Source organism: Tamandua tetradactyla, chromosome 12 (genome assembly GCF_023851605.1).
Source record: "Tamandua tetradactyla isolate mTamTet1 chromosome 12, mTamTet1.pri, whole genome shotgun sequence".
Lineage (NCBI taxonomy): Eukaryota > Metazoa > Chordata > Mammalia > Pilosa > Myrmecophagidae > Tamandua > Tamandua tetradactyla.
The window spans coordinates 34,647,135-34,670,442 of NC_135338.1; the positions used below are offsets into that span (position 1 = coordinate 34,647,135).

General features: G+C 43.3%; 1 protein-coding gene across 2 annotated transcripts; it reads left to right on the forward strand.

Annotated features, from left to right (window-relative positions):
• Window positions 1–1,494: 1,494 nt before the first annotated feature.
• BATF (basic leucine zipper ATF-like transcription factor) lies at window positions 1,495–22,814 on the forward strand. Of its 2 annotated transcripts, XM_077123096.1 has the most exons (4): window positions 1,495–1,780; window positions 2,368–2,472; window positions 4,077–4,181; window positions 22,271–22,814. In XM_077123096.1, exons 1-4 carry the CDS (start codon window positions 1,718–1,720, stop codon window positions 22,478–22,480), a joined length of 483 nt encoding a protein of 160 aa, XP_076979211.1. In that variant the 5' UTR covers window positions 1,495–1,717; the 3' UTR covers window positions 22,481–22,814. The 2 variants fall into 2 exon arrangements, with proteins under 2 accessions (XP_076979211.1, XP_076979212.1); XM_077123097.1 differs by lacking the exon at window positions 2,368–2,472.
• Window positions 22,815–23,308: the final 494 nt, after the last annotated feature.

Below are 23,308 nucleotides of genomic sequence, written 5' to 3' on the forward strand. Positions count from 1 at the left end.
GGACAGACCACACTCATAACTGATTTTGATGAGACTTTGTACTTAGTATTGTTCTAAAATGGCTTAAGACTTTTGGGATGTTGTGATGGAATTAATGTACTTTGCATGTGGGAAGAACATATCTTTTTGGGGTCCAGAGGGCAGACCCTTGGAGATTGAATCATGTCCCCGACAGAAGGCATGTTCATAATCCATCCCTTGGTCTTGTGGGTATGAGCCCATTTGTAAATGAGAACTTTGAAGATGGGGTTAAGGTACACCCAATCTGAATAACAGTGGGCCTTAATCCAAGACGGCTGAAGTCCTTATAAGCAAAGAGAATTGGATAGGGAAGGAAGTCATGGGGAACAGCCGGAAGTTTTAAGTCAACAGAACACAGGAAAAAAAGAAGATGCTGTCACGTACATTGCCATGTGATGGAAAAGCCAAGGAACCCCCAAAGATTGCCAGCCAGTTATCTTCTAGCTTCTGAAACCATAAGCCAATAAATTCCCTTTGTTAAGCCAACCCATTGTATGGTATTTGTTTTAGCATCTAAGAAACTAAAACACAAGGCTAGAGAGTAAGAGTCTTCTTCGATGCATACTTTGCTGTTTGCTTGGGGCATTCTAATCCATGTTACGATTTGTTTTGTTGTTACAAGATCCCTCAGAGGTAGATGAGATCAGCTTTATCATCCCCATTCACAGATGAAGATCATGAGGGTCAGAGAGCTTAAGTGAGTCGCCAAGACCACAGACAGTGTTAAGTGGTAGATCTAGAATTTAAATCCTGGTTGGTCTGACTCCAAGTACAGTGCTTGTTTCATTCATTGTTTTATTGTTTGATCGATCTGGCCTCCACCTGGTGACATTCTTGTATCATAAAGATTCAAGCCATTCTTGAGCTATTGAAAGAGCCTCAAGTACGAGGCATCTTTCCTCTAAAGGGTGGCACAGGTGACGGACAGGCTTTCAGAGCATCGATTCTAGAGCCTCCCCTGTGGTTTTCAGATCTGTCAAAGGCCTTTTCTGTTTGATAGTCAGGAAAGGACAGTGCCCTTGGGCCACTTTATCCCCAGACACCCCAAAGGCAGGCTGTACTGAAAGTGGGTAAGGCAGATGCTTTAGTTGAAAAACAGAAAGAAATCCTAGTCACTTTATTTTTCTTTATTTTGGTTTAAAAATCAAGTCGTGTGACAATGGAAACTCTTTCCCTGTTGTCCTCCCCTTTCTGCCCGTGTTGAGGAAAGTCTGACTTGCTAATTCTGGCTGGGGTTTTTCCCTCCCTGGCTGTTTTTCTCTTTTATCTTTATCAATTGAATAGGGCTGCACTACCTTTCAAACTGTCGGAAGGTATCTGGGGTTTTGTGTGTGCGTGTGTGTGTGTGTGTTTCTTTCACATAATTCTGTAGGTCTTTTCCCAGATATGTATTTTCTCTCAAATTAACTTCTAACTTGTTTGAGTTTCCGCCCATGTGACTTCCAGCGTGAGTTACCAGAAACCACAAGAGAGAGAGAGCAAGCGAGCCCCAAAGCAAGCGACATGTCACTGTGGGGAGCAGTGCCTCTGCACCCTCCAGTGAAGAGGACACAGGGGTCGGAGGTGGCTACAGGGCAGGCAGAGGGACCTTTGGAGGGTGGTGGGTTGGTGGCCTGGGAGCAGTCAGGAAGGGAGACCAGGTGGTGACAAGAGAACCGAGAGCGTCTGGGGCTGCTAGGGCCAGAAGATTACAGCCATGCCTCACAGCTCCGACAGCAGCGACTCCAGCTTCAGCCGTTCTCCTCCCCCTGGCAAACAGGTAGAGTCCTCCTTTCTCTCTCCTGCCTTCTCCTGGGGTTGGGAGGGGCAGGGAAAGTGGCAGTCTCCCTTGTCCTGAGCGAGGAGGGGGCTTGTTGCCAGAACACTCTATTAGACTTAAGATAGGGTGTTTGCAAATAAGCCATGCATATTGGCAGAGAGCCTTATCCTGCTGTCCACTGTGCCAAAGCCTCCTTACCTATTCCTTCCCCGATGGTGCCCATCACCTCCTCCTCACCGTGGTTCCTACCCCATGAGGCTTTCTAGGAAGCAAAGAGGAGAATGAGCATCAAAAAAACCCTGTTCTTTCAGATGAAAGAGTCTACCTTTCTCCAAATGAAAATCGATTCCTTAGTGAGAGGAGCAGACTTAAATGGGGCTGCTGGCATGCACAGCCCAAATCCTAGTTGAAGAGTTCCCAGGAGACAGCCCATAGGGGAAGAGAGAAGAGGTGGGGTGGGGGTGAAGGCCAGTTAGAAGGAGGAGGATCCTAGTCTAGCACAAAGGACCTGCTGGGGCACTGTCTTGTTGCTAGCACAGCCAAGGTGGAGGATTCTGGAGCCATGGTCAATGCCTCTTTCCCAGTAGCATCTGGAAAGGAGAAAGGAACTCAGTCAGGAGGTGGTTCTGGAGACTCCCTGGAGACAGTCACTAGCAGCTCAACTCAGCCATGGGGAAGCCAGAGAGATTGAGGTAGGGATTCTAGGTACAATGGAACCTAGATTGTGACTTATCAGTCTAAAGTTTTCTGCTAGAGGGTTTCCAACAGATGGGGCACCAGCTTGCCTCACAGCTTCTGGGGCTGTCTCTTCATCATACTCCTTGACGTCCTTCTCTATAGGAAGACCTCCTTTTTCTCATCCAATACATCAGTGGCTTAAAATCTTCTTCTTCACCTTTGCAGTTTAAAGACTATTCATTCCTTAGCATAGATATCTAAGAGGGCTTTCAAAATGCTGCAGCTAAAATAAAAGAATATAAACATCTGATACAGCATCTATCTAATGATAGAGTAGCAGGTTGAAAGAAATCCTAGTGGAGACCAGTAGAGGGCAGACAGTCCAGCCCTCCACTCAGATGGTATTAAAGTGGCTCTGACTGCCTGGTGGTCAGAACTCTTCCTAAGAAGGAAATTACTCATGGCTTTCATGGTAATCTGATTCCCCAGGCCCCTTAAAGGAAGAACCCTTCCTTCCTATCTAACCCAATGCTGTCCAAATGCAATGGCCTAGAAGTATTGGACAATCAGCCAGATGCATGCTCTGTGAGCATGGACTGTTTCCCCAGGAGTGATGCCCTCCAGCCTGTGGGGAGGATGCGAGAGGGAATGGGACAGGAAGGGTTTCTGTGCAGAAGGGTTTCACACAGACTTCCACACTTCTCCACCATCATCTGGGGGGAAGCTGGAGCTAACCTCTCTACATGTACAGAGGATATGCCCATTTATGGGGCGTAATTAGAGGAGCACCCCAAAGACCCCTTGTCCTCCCAAGTGCATATCTGCTACCTGCCATGGCTAGGAAATCTCCATCGTTAAACTCATCCTTCTTGGCACTGTACTCAGGGTCATGGGGAATGTAGAGGTCCTGGATATAACGCAGGGAAGGCAGATCTGGGATGGGGACCTCACCCCAGGGATGCAGGAGAAGGTCACATTGGGGACAAACCAGTGAAGCAGCCGGTGGGGGAATGGGTGTGTGTCTGGGAATGGTGCCAGGCTCAAAACAAGAAGATGTAATTCCCAAATTACTGTGAGCTCTTGGGTAAGCTTATTGAGCCTCAGTTTCCTCACATAAACTGGGAATAACAATACCAACTTTGCAGAACTGGAGAATTAAACCTGAACACCTCTGAAAAAGCAATTGCACAGAGGCTGGTGCATTGTAGCTACTCAAAAGATTTGAAAAAAAAAAAAAAAAGGCAACAAGGAGGTCCTGCATCAAAAAGTGAGAGGGTAGGGGTACAGCAGTTTCAAAGAGGAGGAGGTGATAAAAACACATTTTGTCACCTTAACTGTTTTTGCCTAAATGCAGCTCCATTGAAGCTTCAAGGTCTCTTGTGGTCTTCCTGTAGCTTTTGGCCAAAATAATTCATACAGACCAGAGGGAGCATAATGGGGTGTGGGGAAGAGTTCTCATTTGGGTGCATGTGTTTTTTTGTAAAAAGAGGTGGATGGATGGGTTGGAGAGATGAAGACATGGAAGGGTGGATGGACAGATATAAAATACCATGAGAACCTGCTTTAACACAGAAGAGAGGAATGAGCCCATCCAGTTCTCGTCATCTGTGCTTCCCAGGACCCTTCCGATGATGTGAGAAAAGTTCAGAGAAGGGAAAAAAATCGCATTGCTGCCCAGAAGAGCCGACAGAGGCAGACACAGAAAGCAGACACCCTGCACTTGGTGAGTGTTCAGACTTTTTCTTCAATCCTCTTGAGCCTTAGCCTTTGCTCCCCAACATCCACTGACTCTTGGGCCATAGTCTTGGTTCTGCCTGTGTGAGGCTGTGGAGGTGGGGAGGGTTTGTGGAGGATGAGGAGGGTTTGTGGAGTTGGAAAGGGGAGGGGAGACTCTCCTATGAGTGTATTGAGAAGTTTTTGCCACAAGGAGAGGACTTGGTGGCTGAACGGAGAGGAATGAACTATTCTGCTTGACCCTCAGGAAGGCGCAAAGGCTAGATGGGTTGAGCACGGGAAGCCCACAGGCTGGGTGCAAGATGGAACAAGCAGAGACCTTCTCGGAGATGGGGCAGCCAGAGAGGGCACCAGGCCTTTTAAGCCACAGAAAGCAGAAGACAAGACTTGTCTTTAGGAGAAGTTTAGAAGGCATTAAGTGCTCTGGGGGAGCCAGTCATCCTGCATTGCTGGGATCACACATCATCCTGTCCCTTGGGGGGCAGTGGGGCAGCCGCCGTGGGCTCTGCATTTGGAACAAGGTGGTCTACAGTGTGCTGCACATTATTCCTCCTTTTCTGAACATCATTAGAATTTTATTTTGAAGTTTCTACCTGTAATGATATCCCAAGGGGCCTATGAGAGTTGCAGTTTCAAGTCCACTTATCTAGGATGGCCACCAAACTTTCCAGAAAAGACCCAAACTTGTGGCTTGAGGAGGCCAGGGACCTGACCTGCATTCCACCAGCAGCCCAGGGCCGTAGTCAATGAATCTGAGCCCAGCTGTGGGCTCCATAAAGCAATGCTTCCCCCTAGTTTCCCTACCATCTCACCCTTCTCTTCACTCGGCCACCTAACATGGTTCTTGTTCAACAGACTCGCACTCCACTGGTTCCTTCTTCTTCCATCTCCTCATCCTTTCCTCTAGCAATGCCATTGTCCTTCCTCTTGAAATATTCCCCTCCCTCTAGGTCCTAGAGATTCATCTCAGTGGTAAAAATGCAACTCTGCTGTAAAAACAGCCAGTTAGAATAGCTATATTAACCTTATCAGGAACAAATGACATTTTAGAAAAAAAAGATGCTATCCTCTGAATGCCCTAGACTCTAACTCCTCTGAAGGAAACAGAGAGCACATTGCAGTGACATCTCTGGACGTTTGTGTTTATTTGAACTGTCCTCAGCATATGCTTCCTTGCACTCTAACATAGTTTTAAGTTCATAAATATTTGTGGAATTGAAAAAAGAATGAATGAACACCAATCTGAACCTCTCTTTGGTAACTTGCAATCAATAGTCTAAACGTTAAGTTCTTGGTGGCCCTGCTATTTATGTATTCTTGGTGATTTCGTTATGGCTTAGGATCGCACAACACTCTGGTTTTAATTTGTGGTTTGAAAATCTCTGATCACTAATATTGTCTCTGAGTCTGATCCAATATTCTTTAGAGCAAACAAAAAAATAAAATTTTAAAGGAAAATATTTCCTTTTACTTCAGGTACGGAATGCTTTGAGACTGGCAGACTAGCTTGAAAGCAGCCAGAATGAGATATACCAGAAACAGAACAGCTTTTAAAAAGGGGAATTTATTAAGTTGCAAGTTTACAGTTCTAAAGCTGTGAAAATGTCCAAATTAAAACAAAGCTAATGAAAATGTCCAATCTAAGGCATCCAGGTAAAGATATCTTGGTTCAAGAAGGCCGAAGATGTTCAGGGTTCCTCTCTCAGCTGGAAAGGCACATGGCGAGATCTGCTAGCTTTCTATTCAATGGCTTCCCTGGGGTTCTCTCAGTTCTGTTGGCTCTGTTGGTTCTGGCGGCTCTTGTGGCTCTTTCCAAATGGTTCTCTCTTAAAGGACTCCAGTAAGTGACCCCACTTTGAATGGGTGGAGACACACCTCCATGGGAACCATCTAATCAAAAGTTACCGTCCACAATTGGGTGGGTCACATCTCCATGGAAACAATCAAAAAGCTCCCACCCAGCAATACTGAATAAAGATCAAAGTACTTGGCTTTTCTGGGGTCCACAACAGATTCTAACTGGCACAGTGACCAACCTCAGAGATGCTCTTGATCTCTCTTAGACTCAGTTTCTATCTATAAAATGGGAAATGACAGTGACTGCATCAAAGAGATAGTGCATCTGAAGAACTCGATGCAGTGTTTGGTACATAACCAACATTCAGAGAACTTTAAGTATAATAATTGTTATTATTATTTAAGAAGCAAGATAAATCATCACAACTGAGAGTGCACCTATTTTCTTTCTTAATCACAGAATATCAGGGTTGAAAGATTCTTAAAGTCTGGAAAGTTCAGAAACACTTGATGCTTGCGATTCCTCCAGAACATCACCAGCATAAAATAGTCCCTAACTTCTGTCTGGTCACTTCCCGTGATGACGACCTCCCTCCTTCCCAATGTTTTAAACTGCCCTATCTTGAGCTGAGTACCTGGTCTTTGATGGACCCCTTGAAGGCATGGCCATGAGGTTGACATATATGTCTCTTTGGTCTGGCCAGGTTTTCAACTCTGACTCAGTTAACTCCTTCTGTAAGAGAAGAGTCAAAACCAAAGATTTAGCCCATTTGATTGTTCTTTTGTTGTGTCTCTCTGGCAATGATCTCTGGGGCTTGAGGTCTCTGTGCCCCAGTCGTGTACTCAGCGATCCACACCTCCACACCCAGCCTCTGTCTCTCAACTGTTCCCATCTTCCCCCCACCGAATACAAACTCCTCCCCCACACTTTCTTTTGCGTACCATAGTGTTGACCTTCACTTTTTGCCCACTGAGTCACATCAGAGTTTACAAATCAAGCCTGGCAATTGTGGTCAATGCAACTTGGATCTCTTGGCTTCAGGTAGATGCTTTTGGCAGCCACATGCAAACCTGCCATCATCATATCAGAGAGTTTGGCTGTGGTCTGAAATGTTCATTTCCTCTCAGATGATAATCACTTATCTTTTCCATCCATTATCCCTTTAATTATGTTTGTGATTCAGGTATAAAATTTTCTGGTTTACCACCAGAGTTCTTAGGGTTGAGTGCTTGGTTTGCCCTTAACTCTTTTCTATTCTTGGTTCCACATGCTGGGGTTCTGGAACCATTCTCTGGCCCTGGGACATTGTGCAGGGACTTATCTCCCAGTTCTTAAAGTTCAGGGGTTAGAGGCTACTGAGAGTACAGTATCAAATAAGGAACATACTTCTTGGTAGTGTTCTAGCCTCGTATATGCTGGTGTAGTGTTTTGTCACTATTCTCTCTCATAAAATACCCAAACAATTTTCTCAAAAATAAATCATCTTGTTTCTCCAGCGGGAGTGTAGGATGCTTACTATTTAATATTATGAGCATTTTTCCTATAAATGGCTTACCCCAAAATTCCATCTACTGCTTTTAAAATGGCAGAGCAAGGAAGGAACCTCTTCACATTTGAGTTCCAGTGGCATTCCAATGTCATAACATACCTAGTACTGACTCACCCTCACATAAACTGGATCACGTGGTTCTTTTCATAATTGTGAATTCAGTAAACTGAGTTCACATTCTGTTTTACTTCTCCTTTGGTTGGCTATTTCTCACAAACACCTTTTTACCTGCAGACAACTGTAGGGTCTGTTAGCAGAGTAAAGCCCCGGATTAAGAAGGAGAAAGGCATGTCTAGACCCGTTCATTTCCAAAAGATGTGAGTATCTTATAAGTGGATCCAAGATTACCAGCTGAAAAACTACTAAAAATAATAAATGAATCCAGCTAGCTTTCAGAATTAATACAAAAAATAATAACCTTCTTATATGCTAACCATGCCAATTAGAAAATTTAATGGAGGGAAAGATCCTACTTATAGTATCAAGAATAGCAACAAATGGAAGGAAGGATATCCAGAAATAAATTTAACAGAAAATTTGAAGGGCCTAATTAAAAAAAAAAAACCTTTAAAATTATCCTAAGTGGTTTTAAAAAAGACTTAAATAAATGGAAAAATATACCTGATGTAAAGATAGCAATTTCCCTTAAATTAATCTAAAAATTGAATGTGATTCCAATGGAAAGTCAATAGGATTTTCTGGGAGTTGGGGAGAACTAGATTGGCTTGGTTCCCAGTGAAAAAGAAGAATGTGAGAATTACCAGGAAAATTCTAAAGAAGAAGTTTAATATGTGAAGATTAGCTGAATCTGAATAAGATATTAAAGTGAATTAAAAATATAGAAAGCAAAACAATTTGGAAAAGACAGAACATTGGACAGAATAGAAAAAGAAATAGATCCAAGTACAAAATCAAATTTTAAGACCCAAATCACATATCAGGACCCAAACACAAATGCAAAATGCGTAGGATGACATTTCTAGTCATTGAGGAAAAGCTGAATTAGTCAATATGGAGTATAAACAGCCTGCTAGACATTTGGAGACGGGGGAGCTGAATCCTTTATTTCTTAGACAATACATACAAGGATTAAATGTAAAAAAAAAAACCTAAAGATATTTGAAAAAAACATAAGGATTAAAAATTTTATCTCAGAATGAAGAAATCCTTTCAAATAAAATATAAAACTCTGATTCCATAAAGGGATAGGTTGATATACATTACATTTCTACTTAAAAAGTGAAGTTTTCTATATACCCCCCAAATACTAATATGTAAAATCAAAGGCAATTAACAAACTGGGGAAAATATCTGCAACACAATGACCAAAAAAAAGCATGTTTACTTAATGGATGAGAGTACTTACAAATAAGAAAATAATGAACAACCCAATAAAAAAAAAGAGCAATGATGATGAGAAGGCAATTTATAGAAAGAGAAAAATAAATGGCAAATAGATATGTGAAAAGATGTGAGACCTCCTTTAGGAAAATGCTCATTAAAGCAACAGTGAGAGGTTTCCAGATTAGCAAAGATGTAAGATATTGCTAATGCACAACGTGGCCAAGGCATCATCATGCACTACCAAAGGGAGTTTAAGTCAGTACAACCCCTTTAGAGGGCAATTTGACCATGTGCACTCCAGTTATAAGTGCATATCCCCTGTGACAGCCATTTTGCTTCTAGGAATCTATTCACAAATATATCCATAGAATATACAATTATGAACACGTAAAGATATTCATTGCCACATTATTACAGTAAAGAGTGAAAGTAAGCTAAATATCCATCGGTTAGGGATTGACTGAATGAATTATAGTTCATTCATTCAGTGGTATACTATGGAGCTGTTAAAAAAATGAGTTACATCTGACTGGGCTAATCTGGAAAGATTATCAAGTTTCTATACTCTTAAGTAAAAAAGGCAATCAATATGGTAAGCAGTTTGCTCCCATTTGCTTTTAATAAAAGTAAAAAGGTACATGTACGTGCATAAATGTATAAACATAAATTTTCAATTTGGTTGCCTAAAAAATTGTTAATGACATTTATATACAGGAAGGAGGGCTGGAGGTCTACAGCAGGAAGGAGATATTTTGCTTTTTGTTTATTTTTTCTTTTCTTTTTTTTTTTTTACTTTTTTCTATAGTCTGGATTTTTTTTTGTCATGTGCTCTTATTCTGATAATAAAGATATTTAAATTCTCAACATTGATCTTTTGTTATACATGCATTAGGGTGATTTCTTTTCTAATTATGACACCAAACCTTGACCAGTCTTCCCTTGTGACCTTTTATCCCTTAGCATCCTACATAAATATCTCAGTTCTTGGGGGGAACTGATTGTCATTCGGAATCTGAGTGACCCTAAGGCCCTCCGTATGAGATAAATACAGTATACGGAAAGGCAAATCGCTTCCTTTTGTGCGACCACCCTGGGCTGGCTGCAGTGGCTCTCTGGTACCTTGCAGCAAGACAGATCTTGAGTCAGTGTCAGGGCCTTTGGGAAAGAGCATGAAAATCAATTGTGAAGTTTCATTGACAGAAAAGCTGAAAGTAGAGAAGATGAGGTTATGGGTGGGGATCTGGAGGAGCTGTGCTTTTGACAAGTCATATCTGGTCTCAAAGATGGAACTAGAAGCCAGTTAGAGTAACAGGGCCAAATTCGAAACTGGAAATTTGGGTATTCCCTTAGATGGGGGTGGGAAGGGTGTCCGCTTGGGGATTTCAGTTTTTTAAAAAGAGGTTTATATTTAATATCCAGGGTATATTTTTAATAACATATATGATAGGCATGGGTGTAAGTAATGCATGAAATGAGGCTTTGCGCTAAATGCTATGAAAAACAAGATATTTAAAATAGGAGTAAAATTGCATAATAGAGGAAAAGGAGCTTAGCAAAGACCCTAGTTTCCTGGGCCTCCTTAGAATGGCATGTTGCTCTTGGCTTTTGGTGAGGCTTGGAAGAGAAGGCTGCTTATGGTCCTTTTACACTCCTGGAGTTCTTTTCCTCTCTCTGGGAGACCTAATTAATCCATGCCATAAGGTTTATTGGCACGGAGACATCATAGGTCAAAAAAAGAAAGGAATACTCAGGCCAGTTCCACCTGAAAGAAGTTCAGGGTAAGATAAATGGACCACCAGTAGAAAAGAGACACTTCTCTTACACCCCTATTACTATGATCTGCTTTTCAAAAGGTTATTAAATGAGCATACTAGGCTTTGTATTAAGCACTCTACATACAGTATCTCAAGCTACAAATAACCCTTTTTTATAAATCCATATTAGGTTATGTAACTTGTCCACAGTGAAAGTTACAAGCTGTGCGTCTAACTTCATTTTTCTAACTACTATACTTTCACTGCCTCTTCCTTTGAATTCCCCTAAAGATGAACCCATTTTCCCTAGCCTATATCCTTATTGCGTATCTTCCTGAATTTATTCTCCTGCAATCTAAGCAACATACTTCAAACTTCATTTTCCCTCCATTATAAGGCCTGGTCAAGAAAGTAAAAATGTCCCTACGCAATGTATCAAGAGTGTCATTTGAAATCAATTTTGTAGAAGGCTCTATAGCAATAAATATGAATTTTTTCCATGAGGGTGCCCTTTAACCCAGAAATTCCACTTACAAGTGTTTGGAGGGATTAAAGGATCCACAAGGATACTTAATGTATCATTATTTGTAAACAGCAAACACTATCAATGCTATAAAATTGGACAGGTGACCAGCAACAAACAATTAAGTATATTATGACAGTCATACAATAGAATTTTATACTGGCAATAAAAATAACAATCTAGATCTGTGTTAATCAACACGCAAAGGCATCAGTGACATAGCCCTGGGTGAAAAAATCAAGTTACAGAGAGTCTGCATAATACTGTTAATGTAAAATTTGTGGGTTTGTCATCTTAACATGCATAAAGAAACGTCTGGAAGTATGGTCACCAAAATACTGCTAATGTTTATTTCTGAGTGGTTGGGTTTTAGGGTAATTTACCTTTTTCATATACTTTTCCGTATTTCTTTTTTATGATGATGAAAGTGTATCATTTAAAAAATCAGAATAAAAAATTTGCCTATTTTCATTTAGGGAGGAAAAACATGTCAAGGTCATTCACCGCCCCTAACTGCTTGTCCTATGATGATGGGTCAGAAAGATGCGGGTTTTGACATTATAAATGATGCCTGTCCAAATGGGACTACAAATCCCAGGTCAGGAGCTGATGGTTATCCATTCAACCAATGTCTGCATGACATCGCCCTCAGCAGCACCCAGACTTCTTTCCCTTGAGAAGAATGGGAGAGACTTGTCAAAGAGCTCCTGTCCAAGCTGCTTGGGAAATTTCTTCATCTCCTCTGTAGCACTCAGTCTGGCCCCTTATTTTCTAGTAGGCAGGGGTTGGGTCCACAGGACAGAGTTCCCTTGAGAGTGTGGGAGATCTATAGAGGGTCTGGTCGTGGGTGCACATTGTGGCTTATGGAGAGGGTAGTGGTCACACTACCTTGTTTATATAATCACAGAATGAAGAGGGAACTCAGAGACCTCCTAGGCCTGTCGTTTGACCCCTGAGGACACTGATGTCTTTCTCGAGGCCATCAGAGAGCATGAGCCTTTTGCCTTCCCACTGGTCGGCTTTCATTCTGTGCCACTTTGCGGAACAGAGCCTTGCCACGCAGGTGGTCTTGCTCACACGTGTCCTTTCATAAAGAGTAAATCCAGAAGTGGGCCCCTAACCGGGATATCTGATCAAGCTGGACACTCTTCATTTCCAGCAACCTGAGCACGCAGCAAGAGACCAAAAAGAAAGAGTCCAAGGTCGAGAGGGCCCCAAGTTTAAATGTTGCTTTATAAAAAAAAGGTTTAAAAAATTATAATCTAAAAAAAAAAGTTATAATCTAAAAATTAAAAGGACAGTGACAGATTAGAGAAACTAATTGCATCAAATTAAATACATGCAGATTTAATATTTATGCTATAGAAAAATCATCTTTTGGAGAAAAACATCAAGACTCCAGTAGATAAGTGGGCAGAAGTTATGAACAGAAAGCATGCATAACATTTTTCTCACCCAAATGAAAAATAACCTAATTTTCTATTCTGATTGTAAAAATGATACACACTAAAGAAGGGTTTCTGGATCTCGGCACTGTCGCTATTTGGGGCCAATTAATTTTTTGTTGTGGAGTCTGTCCTGTGCATTGTAAAATATTTAACACATCCCTGGCCTCTACCTAGTAGATGCCAGTAGTACCACCCATTTCCCATCCCACCTCCCAGACCTTGCCGAGTGTCCCCGGGGCAGGGGAAGGAGGGACAAATCACTCTGCAGCTGAAGAAACAGAGCACTCAGGTAACAGATACATAGAACGTTGTTCTTTCTCCTTGGTAAATGATAACTGGTAACATTAATATTAACTTAGCAAACTTTCATAAAGCTACCTGGCAAAAATCAATTATTTAAAATTGTAACACCTATGTGCCAATGAGGTTTTAGTAAAATTAATATATGCATTCACAGCTTGGTGACATTGTAAGTCTGCACAACACTTTTACAGCAATACATAGCAAGGACTGGAAGTCTAGTTGTACTCTTTGCCCTAGTAATCTCATTCCTGGGAATTTCTTCTAGGAAATAATTGAACGAAACCAAACAACAACATAGATCAAGATGTTCATTGCAGCATTATTCTCAACAGCAACTGTCTTGTTAACAACCAAAATGTCCAATATTAAATGTCCAATATTTTAAGTCAGTCATAGATCAACAATTTGATAACATAGCCATTAAAAATAATAATTATGGTGACCATGTAGATGTAACAAAGTTATGAAAGAAAGCAAAATGCAAATTGTATAGGCATTGTGATTCAGATCTTGTAAAAATAAGCACGTGTGTTTGTTAACGAGAACAACATGGAATCGTGTATAAAAGAAAACACTTGTGTTGGGGGACTAGGATCATGGGCGTTTTTAATTTTCAAAAATATCTTTAATGTTCTGGTGCCTGCCCATGCAAAAATATATGTATACATATATATATCTTTAATGCAGTTAGATTGTATATTTTTTATTTGAAAAAACATGAAAATAATCAAACAAAGAGTTCAGTGAACTCTGAAGGAAATCAAGGGCAAAGACAGAAAACATATCATTCAGCTAGAATCAGGGGTAAGTTTTGGGTAGGGTGGTCTTGTAATTTATCCTGCAAATGGGAAGACGTTTGAGAGCGAAAGGAGCAACATTAAAAATTATAGTAGAACGACAGTCGTGACCAGGGACAGTTCCAGTAAACTGGGACTTCTGGTCATCCTAGATGTCGGGGACCCAAATAGGGTGACCTGAAGCTCTCATGAAAATTCAACAGTAGTGACAAAGTTCAGACCTAGGCAAAGAGGACCAAAAATAAATTTCCTGCAGCCAAGGACCCTGCAACTAAAATATTTTCTGGATTCTCAGCTCGTTCAAGAGTATGCCTTATTGCTAGGGTAGAGGGAACATAGAAATTATCAAAGGAAATGGTCATACCCCTAGTATTTGAGCTAATGTCGCAGAAATGATGATTAATTCAGCCTCCTATATGCCAGGTATAGTTTGTTCTAAGCACTGAACAAGACAGACTGAGTCCCTGATTTCATGGATTTTATATTCAATTAAGAGTCAGATTGGAAAATAAGACAAATAAATGAACACTAATTTCAGAGAGTTAAGAGTGCTGCAAAGAAAATCGAATGGTGGAAGGTGTTTAAGAGACAGAGGCTAAGGGTGAGGACAGTGATCGGGGAAGGCCTTTCCAAAGCCCAGACACTGAACCCAAACATGAATCAAAGAGGAGGAGACTGAGGAAGAGTATTCACAGCAGGGCCTTGAGGCTGGACTGAGTTTGCTAGCCAGGTTAGAAAGGCACCAGCTGGGGCTGGAGACCATGAAGGAGTGAGGAGCGCTTACTGAGGAAGGCAGCTATGCTGCAGGGAGCAGGATATGGATTGGGGGCAAAAAAAAAAAAATTAATTCAAATGCTGGCTGGGTGGTTTATCTGAACCTAAATGTTCTGACCTATCAAGTGGGAAATAATAGCACCTCACTGGGTTGTTTGACAGTTTAAATGAAAGCGCAAACTTAAGAACAAAGCGATATTGCACTGGGGAGAGAGTTAGATATATTCATTGGTTTAATGCACAGAGCCTGGAACTTTCCTATAAATCAATCAGAGGAGGGTATCAGATTTATTATCATGTATTTTCAACATATGCCCATCTTTCCAGTTATTTTTACAAAACTTTAAGAATAGAGACTTTCCCTGGCTTGACCTTTTATCAAAGCTGATCAGGTCTCCTTCATTTGGTATGGACAGGAAAGGTCAAGTTCAAGCTGGTGAAATTACATGCTTGTTGAAACCATGGAATTCTAACACTTCTGTCTGATAGCTTCAGTTTTGAGAACAAACCTGGGCCTTTAAAAAAATAAATCCCTTGTGGAGAGGTGTATGGGAACTCTCTGTTTCTGCCTCACTTTTCTGTAAACCTACAACTATTTAAAAAAATTAAGAATAAATACATAAATCCCTTAGACTCATTTATAACTGTCTGAAGTTACACAGAAGTAGAACTATGAGTATTAAAGTGGTTGGTTAATTGCTCCCTTAGAAGTCTCATAAACATCACAAATTTACTTAGTGGGCTCTTTCTTCATACATGGGTCTCAGATTTCGGTAAATTATTACATATTCCAAGTTGACAATCAAGCGACCTGATTTTATTGAATAATAAAATCCCTGCCAGTCACTGTCCTGGGCACTGAGGACACAGTGTGCCCTTATAGAGCTCAACAAAAATGAAGGGTAACTAATTTGATAGTTATGATGAGATTCGAGTAGATCTCCTATCTCTCGCTTTTCCATCATAAGAATGAACTGTGCTGGGCTGTTTGAAATTGCTTTCACCAAATATAATATGAACGAAAGCATTTGATTTCAGAACTTTTTTTAAACTTATAAATGTGCTCCCATCTTTTTTAAAAAAAGGTTCCTCCCCTATATTAATAACAGAGGAATGAGCTTTGAATGGGATTCTCAACGTGGCTGCACATTATGCTCACCTGGAAAGTATTTTTAAAATGTTGATGCCTTCTACAGGGCAGCCTATTTTGGCGTGTATGATACAGCCAAAGGCATGCTCCCTGACCCCAAGAATACACACATTGGGATGAGCTGGATGATTGCCCAGACAGTGACAGCTGCCGCTGGTGTGGTCTCCTACCCCTTCGACACAGTGAGGCGACGGATGATGATGCAGTCTGGACACAAAGGAGCTGACATCATGTGTAGTGGCACTGTCGATTGCTGGGGGAATGTTTTCAAGGATGACGGTGGCAAAACCTTCTTCAAGGGTGCTTGGTTGAATGTTCTCAGAGGTATGGGTGGAGCCATTGTGCTGGTCCTGTATAACGAACTGAAGAAAGTCATCTAAGTGTGTCTGTCTTAACTAGAAATGGGAACAAAGAATCATGTAGAATCCTTACTTAACCATTATGGACCATTGACCTTCGAGAAATTGTTTTTACCCAAGCAGATCAAATCTGTAGAGGGCTAGGGAAAGCTCTAGAAAAGGGGATCATTGTGATTACATTGGACAATTGACTCTGCTGATTCCATGTTTTGATTACTGGGGGTGGGTAGGGAATACTGACCATCCTTGTGGGTCCCTGGGTAAGGCAGCTCAGCCACACAGACCTAGAAACCCTCGAGTCCAAACGCTTGTAGTACCTTCCGTTGTGTTTAAGTATTTATTTAAAAAGAAATCATGTCTCCTATTTGTACTTAAGCACTATCTCCTTTTGCACAGCTGGATGTTTGTAATTATGTTTTATGTTGGGCGTTCTGCTGCAAAATAATAAATGAGCAGGACACTCTTAGAAAAAAAAAAATCTTGATGCCTGAGTCCCACCCCAAAACAGTTAAATATGGAATTTGGGAGGTTAAGTCCCAGCATCAAGGCATTTTAAAGCTGCTCAGGTGATTTCAATGTGCAGGCAGTGTTGAGTACCAGTGAGCCCTGGAACTTGAAACCTGACATATGCATGTAGTAACGTATTTGGAGTGAATTTGGGGCACTTACGTGGGACCTACTCAGACAACGTCCCAAGGCCCAGTGACTTAAGATTATTACTTGTTTTGTTGTTTGTTTTTCAAAATTGGGCTTGCTAGGGGTAACCTTTCTAACTTGAGGTATCTGTCAGGATTGCATTCAGCTATATGTAACAGAAAAACCATCCACAGGAGGCTTCAACAAATAGTGGTTTCTATTTTTCACGTAACAAGAAGTTCCTCAGTGGATAGAATCAAGACCGGTACAAAGATGACATCAAAGAACCAGTCTCCTTCTCTCTTGCTGTGCGGCCATCAAGGCTGCAAGTGATTGCTGAAACTCCAGGCATCAGTTTGTGCTGAAGGAGGATGGCCTTTGTCTTTGAGAGGCTTTGTAATTTCAGCTGGGAATGGGAAGCCCCACCCCACATACGGCTTACAGCTCACTGGTCTGTCACGTGACCAATCTGACCTTCTGTCACATGGCCTCACCTAGCTGCAAGGGAAGCTAGGTGTTTGAATGGGTCTTTCCCCAGTCTGTCTAGAGGAAGGCAAAGAAGGAGTATGGAGTGGATGCCAAGTGAGCCAACCTATACTGTCTCTCACATTTGAGTTCAATAAAATTAATCTGAAATTTTTCCTGAAAACCAAGGAAGAGGTGACAATCTTCTGACCTTTAACTCCAGATAGGGCCCCAAAGGCGTGGCTGATGAGGCTGAAGATGTGTTGATGATGAACACACTTATGGTCCCAGAGCTTCAGTTTCAAGGCCTGAAAGTAAAGATTTCTTCAGAATCAGAAGGGCACATTTATTCAGTGCAAATACTTGTGGTTTGGTGATTTCTTTTCTCTCCTTGTTGGGTGAGATGGGGCTGATTGTTGTGGAAATTGTGGAAGAGATACCTTTCAGAGTGCAGACTTTTCAGATTGCAGGCTCCACGCTAGGACTGTGTTTGGAGGACAGGGTTAATAACTGCTGGAGAGTGGATCTAAATCTGGGTATAAGGGATAAGTTTTGCGCACCACTCTCTGAAGTGTGGGCAGAAGCTAAAAGGTCACAAATAAATGACTTCACATTCTGTTGGGGAGGAAACACACAGGGACTATTTTCACCCTTCTGGAAACTGCGATTAGAAAATTCAAGGAGAAGGTCAAGGCCCCAGAGCAGAGTTGGCAGAGAAAACCAAACCCTGTTCAGAATGACTGGAGAATCCCTGCCAGAGCCTCCGGCCAGAGCCCAGCTTGGAAATGCCACCCCTTCCCAGGCCTTCGTCCCAACGGGTCTCAAGGGGTAAGGGAACTTCCTGGGGATTCCCCATCATTCAAGAGCTCTTTGAGTGACCCCCTCGTTGGCCCCTCCAGTAGGGGATTTCCCAGAATGTTCCCACACCCCCGTGAAGCCTCCTCCTTAGCCACCCCCAAGCTACTTGTGGTTCATTATAGGGGTGACATCAGGTGACCCCACAGGTGAGAGTGAATTGTGAAAAACGGTATCTAAATTTGCATGAGGTGGAAAAAGAGGGAAGATGAAATTGGAAAGCCAACAGGGCTGTGAGGCCTCACAAAGAGCTAATTACCGATATGAGGTCAAACAGACTTCAAAGGCAAGGGAATGGGGGGCACAGATCCTGAAGCTAGCCTGCCTTGCTTCAAGTACTGATGCTTTGTGATCTTGAGCAAGTTATTTGACTTCTCTGTGCCTCAGTTTCCTCTTCTGTAAAACGGGGTGGATAAAATTAGCTATCACATGGGATTGTTGTGAAGATAAAATAAAATGATATTCATAGAGTAATTTAAAGTGATTGGCACACAGTAAGCACTCAATGTTGGCTGTTATTAAATTAAGCTAGGCTTTTATCTTTAAAATGCGGTTTCTACTAATCTTCCTCACATAAATTGAGTCTACACATACATTCACAACAGGTGGGAGTTAGAGACCCTAGTTAACTAACACACTCTGGTAGTCAAGTTGAAAACTGAATTATTTGAGAGTTGGAGGAGGCTTGAGGATCTTTTAATCCTGCGGTTTTTAACATTAGCTGCAAGCAGAATTCCCTGGGGATTCTTTAACACCCCAATGCCCAGGCCACACTCCAGGCTAATTTTGTCAGAATCGGTGAGGTGAGACCCAGCCCCTGTCCATTGGAGAAACATTGCTTTGGTCCAGTCTTCCTGTTTTAAAGTGAGATGACTGGGGCTCAGAGAGGGAGAGTAACTCAGCAAGGGTCACCCAGCCAGGACCTGAAGCAGGACCTCTGATAAAACAAGTCTCTTGAGTGGAATCTTGTATCCCTTTCTCCCAGCAGCTACTGCCACCAGCCTGTGTTCACGTGGGGGGAGATGTGGGCTAGGTTTCTCCCACGGTGTCAGTTGGCCCCATCTGTTGAATGGGGATGATGGTAACACCTGGCCTTCTGTGTCCACTTCGGAGTGTTATTATGATGATCCTGGCAAGACGTGAACAGTAGAAAGCGGGCTGCACAGACGCGCGAAGACAGGCTCCACCGCCTCCCCTCCGCAACAGCAGAAGACATGGGTGGTGGAAGCTGCAATTGACTTCCCAAACCTTCCTTTCCTCTTCCCCCTCCTTGGGCTGTAGGGTGTCCAGCCCCCCCCCCCCCCCGGGCAGTTAGGGATGTGACCCTTGTACCTCCGGATAAACAGCTGCTCCCATGGCTGCTAGGCCAGTTGTCCCTCCAGCTGTGTGAGCCATTTCCGGGGGCCTGGCTGCCTTGGAAGCAGCACTGAGTAGACTGAGCAATGGCAGGCGTGGAGGGGGGCCGGGGGCGGTGGGAGAGGGACGAGGGCCCCAGATCAGCCACTTCCTCCCACAAGGGAAGTCAAACCCTTTCTCTTGTAAGTGTCTGGCTAGCTGCGTGGCCTCCCGGGCTGGCAGGGCTGGGTTCTCTGGCCCCCCCCCCGCCCCCCCCCCCCCCCAGCAGTCTTGCTTCCCAAGGTAAAGACAAGTTTCCTGTCACAGGTGGTTTTCTGGTTAAAGGCGGCAGCGGTTACAGCCCGCCTCCTAGAGCTCTGGGATCTGTAAGCCGGACAGGGGAGGGGGAGGTGAGAAAGCTAGAGAAAGCAGCAGCCTGCTTCGAGCCCCGGGAGGAAGGATCTACTGTCACTTCCCGAAAGCTGGGCCTGCCCCTAGGCGGGGAGAAGGTCAGAGCGGTCCTTGCGGCCCGCCTACCCCGGCCCCTCCCTCCAGCCTCGGGGTTTGCCCAGGCTGTTCGGAGTACAGAGTTTACAGTAAATGTCGCCACGGGTGGAAACTCTCAGAAGGGGTGAGGAAAAGGCTAGGGGAAGGGGAGAGGACTCCCGGCCTCCAGTTCCCGTCTTACCAACAGCCCCCAGTTTCATCCTGTTGCTTTATCTCACTTTTCGGTAAAGAGGGGATGCCCTCTCTCAGGGATGTGCCAGGAAACAGCCAGATGGCAAATGAATGAGCCGGCCACATGCAGAAGAAGCCAGGACCTCTGCCGCCATCGTCACGGCCGTAGCTCTTGGGATCCCCCCATTTGAGAGATGGGGGTTTCATTTGTGCTTGATGCAGGCACATTTTCTAGCTCAGAGCCACATTCAGCAAAAGCCCGGCTGAGGGGCTTTTATCTGTCCTTTACAAACAGATGGAAGCTGGCTGAATGGGTCAGGCCACAGCCCTATACATTCTACCCCTTGAAAAATAGTAACTCCTCTGGGGTGCATGGGTTTGGGTACCTGACAAATCCCATTAACCTGCTGCTCATGTTCCTGATGGATTATTGTAAATAATATTGTAAATATTGATGGCAAATTGTAAATGTTGAGTTATTTTACGTCCTCTCACTGCCCACCATCTTTCTGAGTCAACTTCTAGTGCCAACAGTTGACATCATCACTCAGTCACTCCACAAACATTTGAGTTCACAGTCTGTGCCAGGCACTGAGCACTTAACCAATGAGGCATTTAAGCAAGCGAGTGCTCGAAAAATGAAAGCAAGTTTAACATCATTTTCATATAATGTTTTCAAACTTGTGTGATTATTAGGATGACCTGCAGTACTTGTTAAAAATTCAGATTACCACCTCCAATTGTAAGATTCATCAGACATCTCCCTACATTTTCCTCTAACTCTTTTATGGTCTTAGACCTAATGTTTAGACTTCACTACCAATTCCAAATCTGTTGAATTCAAATCTCTAGGAAAAGGGCCTGAAACTATATTTGTAACAAGCCCCCAGATTAATTCTAATGATACGTCAAGTTTGGGAAATCTGATCTAAACAAAACATTAGAAAAATAAGGCCTAGACTCCAAATATTAAGTTGTGTTTGGATATTAAGAACAAAGATTAAGAACTGAAATGGAATTTATTTGCAATTTAGGTGTCATTTGTCCTTCCTCTGTGGGCACCAATGACTAGCAAAGGTCTGTTTGATTGAATCGAGGAATACGAACTTTAAAATCACACTGGATTCGATTCCTGGTGCCTGCCCATGTGGAAAAAAACAATCACATTGGAAATGCTTCTCCTGGGCATTCTGAAGGTGGAATTGTTTTACAGTATATGCTAATTACCATTGTTGATGAATTAATGATGTGATCAGTAATCTGTGCTCCATACTCGGAGTTTTTCCAATTAGTGTGTATCTCATGGTTCCCCAAAGCAGCAGGAGAAAGGTGTTTCTGAAAAAGGAAAGCATACGTTGGGTAACGCCCAGCAGGCGGTAAATAGGCCCTTGGGTAAGCAGAATGGAGAAAGTTGGAACGCTGCGTGGAATTTTTTTTTTTACTTTTACTTTTACGTTTGAAGTAGTCTCAAACTTACCGAACAGTTGCAAAAATAATACAAAATCCATAGAGAGAACCCCAATCTACCCCCAACCCAGATACCCAGATCCACCAACTTTCAACATTTTGCCACATTTGCTGTATCATTCTATCTATTTGTCTGTCCGTCTATCTATTTATTTTCTACACATGTGAGAATAGATTGTATACATGATGCACTTCGAACCACTTAAATCTTCCGTGTGCATTTTTTTAAGAACAAGGATATTCATGTGTAAGTCAAAACTGTGGCGGACCTTTTAATATTTATAAAGGCTCTAAGTGTTTTAGAATCTGGGTGAAGATAAAACAGATAACCATGGGCTCCATTTGCAAAACTAAATGAAAATACTGGGCACATATGGAGAACACACCATATAACGTAGAGTGAAATTAGCATAAGATGTTCTAACCAACTGCTGTCCATTTTTTTCTGGTTCTGACCTGCCAACCAGTTTCCCTTGACATACTCGTGCCACTCCCAAACCACGTACACATTCACAGAGACCCAGGAGCACACTCACATACAAACTGACAGATGCATTCACACATCCATTAGGTCGAACCTTATGAAATTGCCATTTTACAAGTCAGCACAAAGAGCGATTTTGTACGGTCCAACCTGATATCTATGATTGCATATGCACATGCACGTGTGCATACATAAATGCACCCTTGCACGTACACAAATATATATGCACGTGTACACATGTTCACAGAGGCAGAAAAATCTCCCGATGCCCTTCTCCATGGCTGTGCTAATCCTCCTGCCCCCTCCCCTTGCTTCCTGCCCTGACGTTAATCTCCAATACCTCCCCCTCCCCCTCACAGGAGAGCGAAGACCTGGAGAAACAGAACGCAGTTCTGCGCAAGGAAATCAAGCAGCTCACAGAGGAGATGAAGTACTTCACGTCGGTGCTGAGCAGCCACGAGCCCCTGTGCTCCGTCCTGGCCGCCAGCACGCCCTCGCCCCCCGAGGTGGTGTACAGCGCCCACGCCTTCCACCAGCCTCACGTCAGCTCCCCACGCTTCCAACCCTGAGCCTCTGAGCCAAGTGGAGTCCCCCAACCCCAGCTGGCCTCAGGAGGGACCTCAGAAGGGGCACACAGACTGTGGCCAGGAGGCCCTCGTCCCCCAGAGCTCTCTCTCCACCTGGAGACCCAGAGGCGGAGGCTGGACAAGGATTGAACACAAGGACTATTGTGGCTGGAAGTGTGAGGCCTTCCCAGCATGTGGCAGCCCGGCCAGGGGTGCCGGACACCCACGTGGCTGGGAGTCCACCCCAGAGGAGGAGTTAGCATGACACCCAAGTCCCATGGTATGGAGGGAGGAGGGCCGGGAAGGGTTATTTTTCTAAATAAATGTTTTAAAAGAAGCTGGTTTCATGGGACAGTTTCCCTCTTTTGCACTGTTTCCCTCAGTGCAAAAAGGTCCAGTTCTATGGGGTTGGGACCTTCTTTGGTCCTTGGCCATGAGCACCCTGAAAGAACTGTCTAGACTCTGCTAACATCTTTTCTTTTCCATGGTTTATTAGCCTACTTGGGGAAATTGATTTTTAGCCCTTGCATCTTCAATCCTCGCTGTAGGCATCCTCTTTACTTTCCTTCCCAGTGACCTCCCGGCAACCTCCCTCCTTGCATTCCTCATTGCCTCATGCTCCTTGGATTTTCAGCAGCTGGTTCTCTAGACAGGGAGCAGGGCCAGAGTAAGGGGCCGTTCGGTGAAGTGTAAGTCAAGTCGACATTCTCATCTCCTCTCACACAACTACAGTAACCCGCCACCTGTCTCCCTCCAGGCAACCAGCCCTTGATGATGCTGAATGCCTGGGGCCATGCAGAGTGGCTGGTAATGGGGTGCCAGCACCTCACC

Coding starts and splice junctions, on each gene's coding strand:
- BATF (XM_077123096.1), top strand. CDS start 1,718: ATGCCTCACAGCTCCGACAGCAGCGACTCCAGCTTCAGCCGTTCTCCT. Junction 1,781..2,367: donor CTCCTCCCCCTGGCAAACAG/GTAGAGTCCTCC, acceptor CTTTCCCAGTAG/CATCTGGAAAGGAGAAAGGA. Junction 4,182..22,270: donor AAGCAGACACCCTGCACTTG/GTGAGTGTTCAG, acceptor TCCCCCTCACAG/GAGAGCGAAGACCTGGAGAA.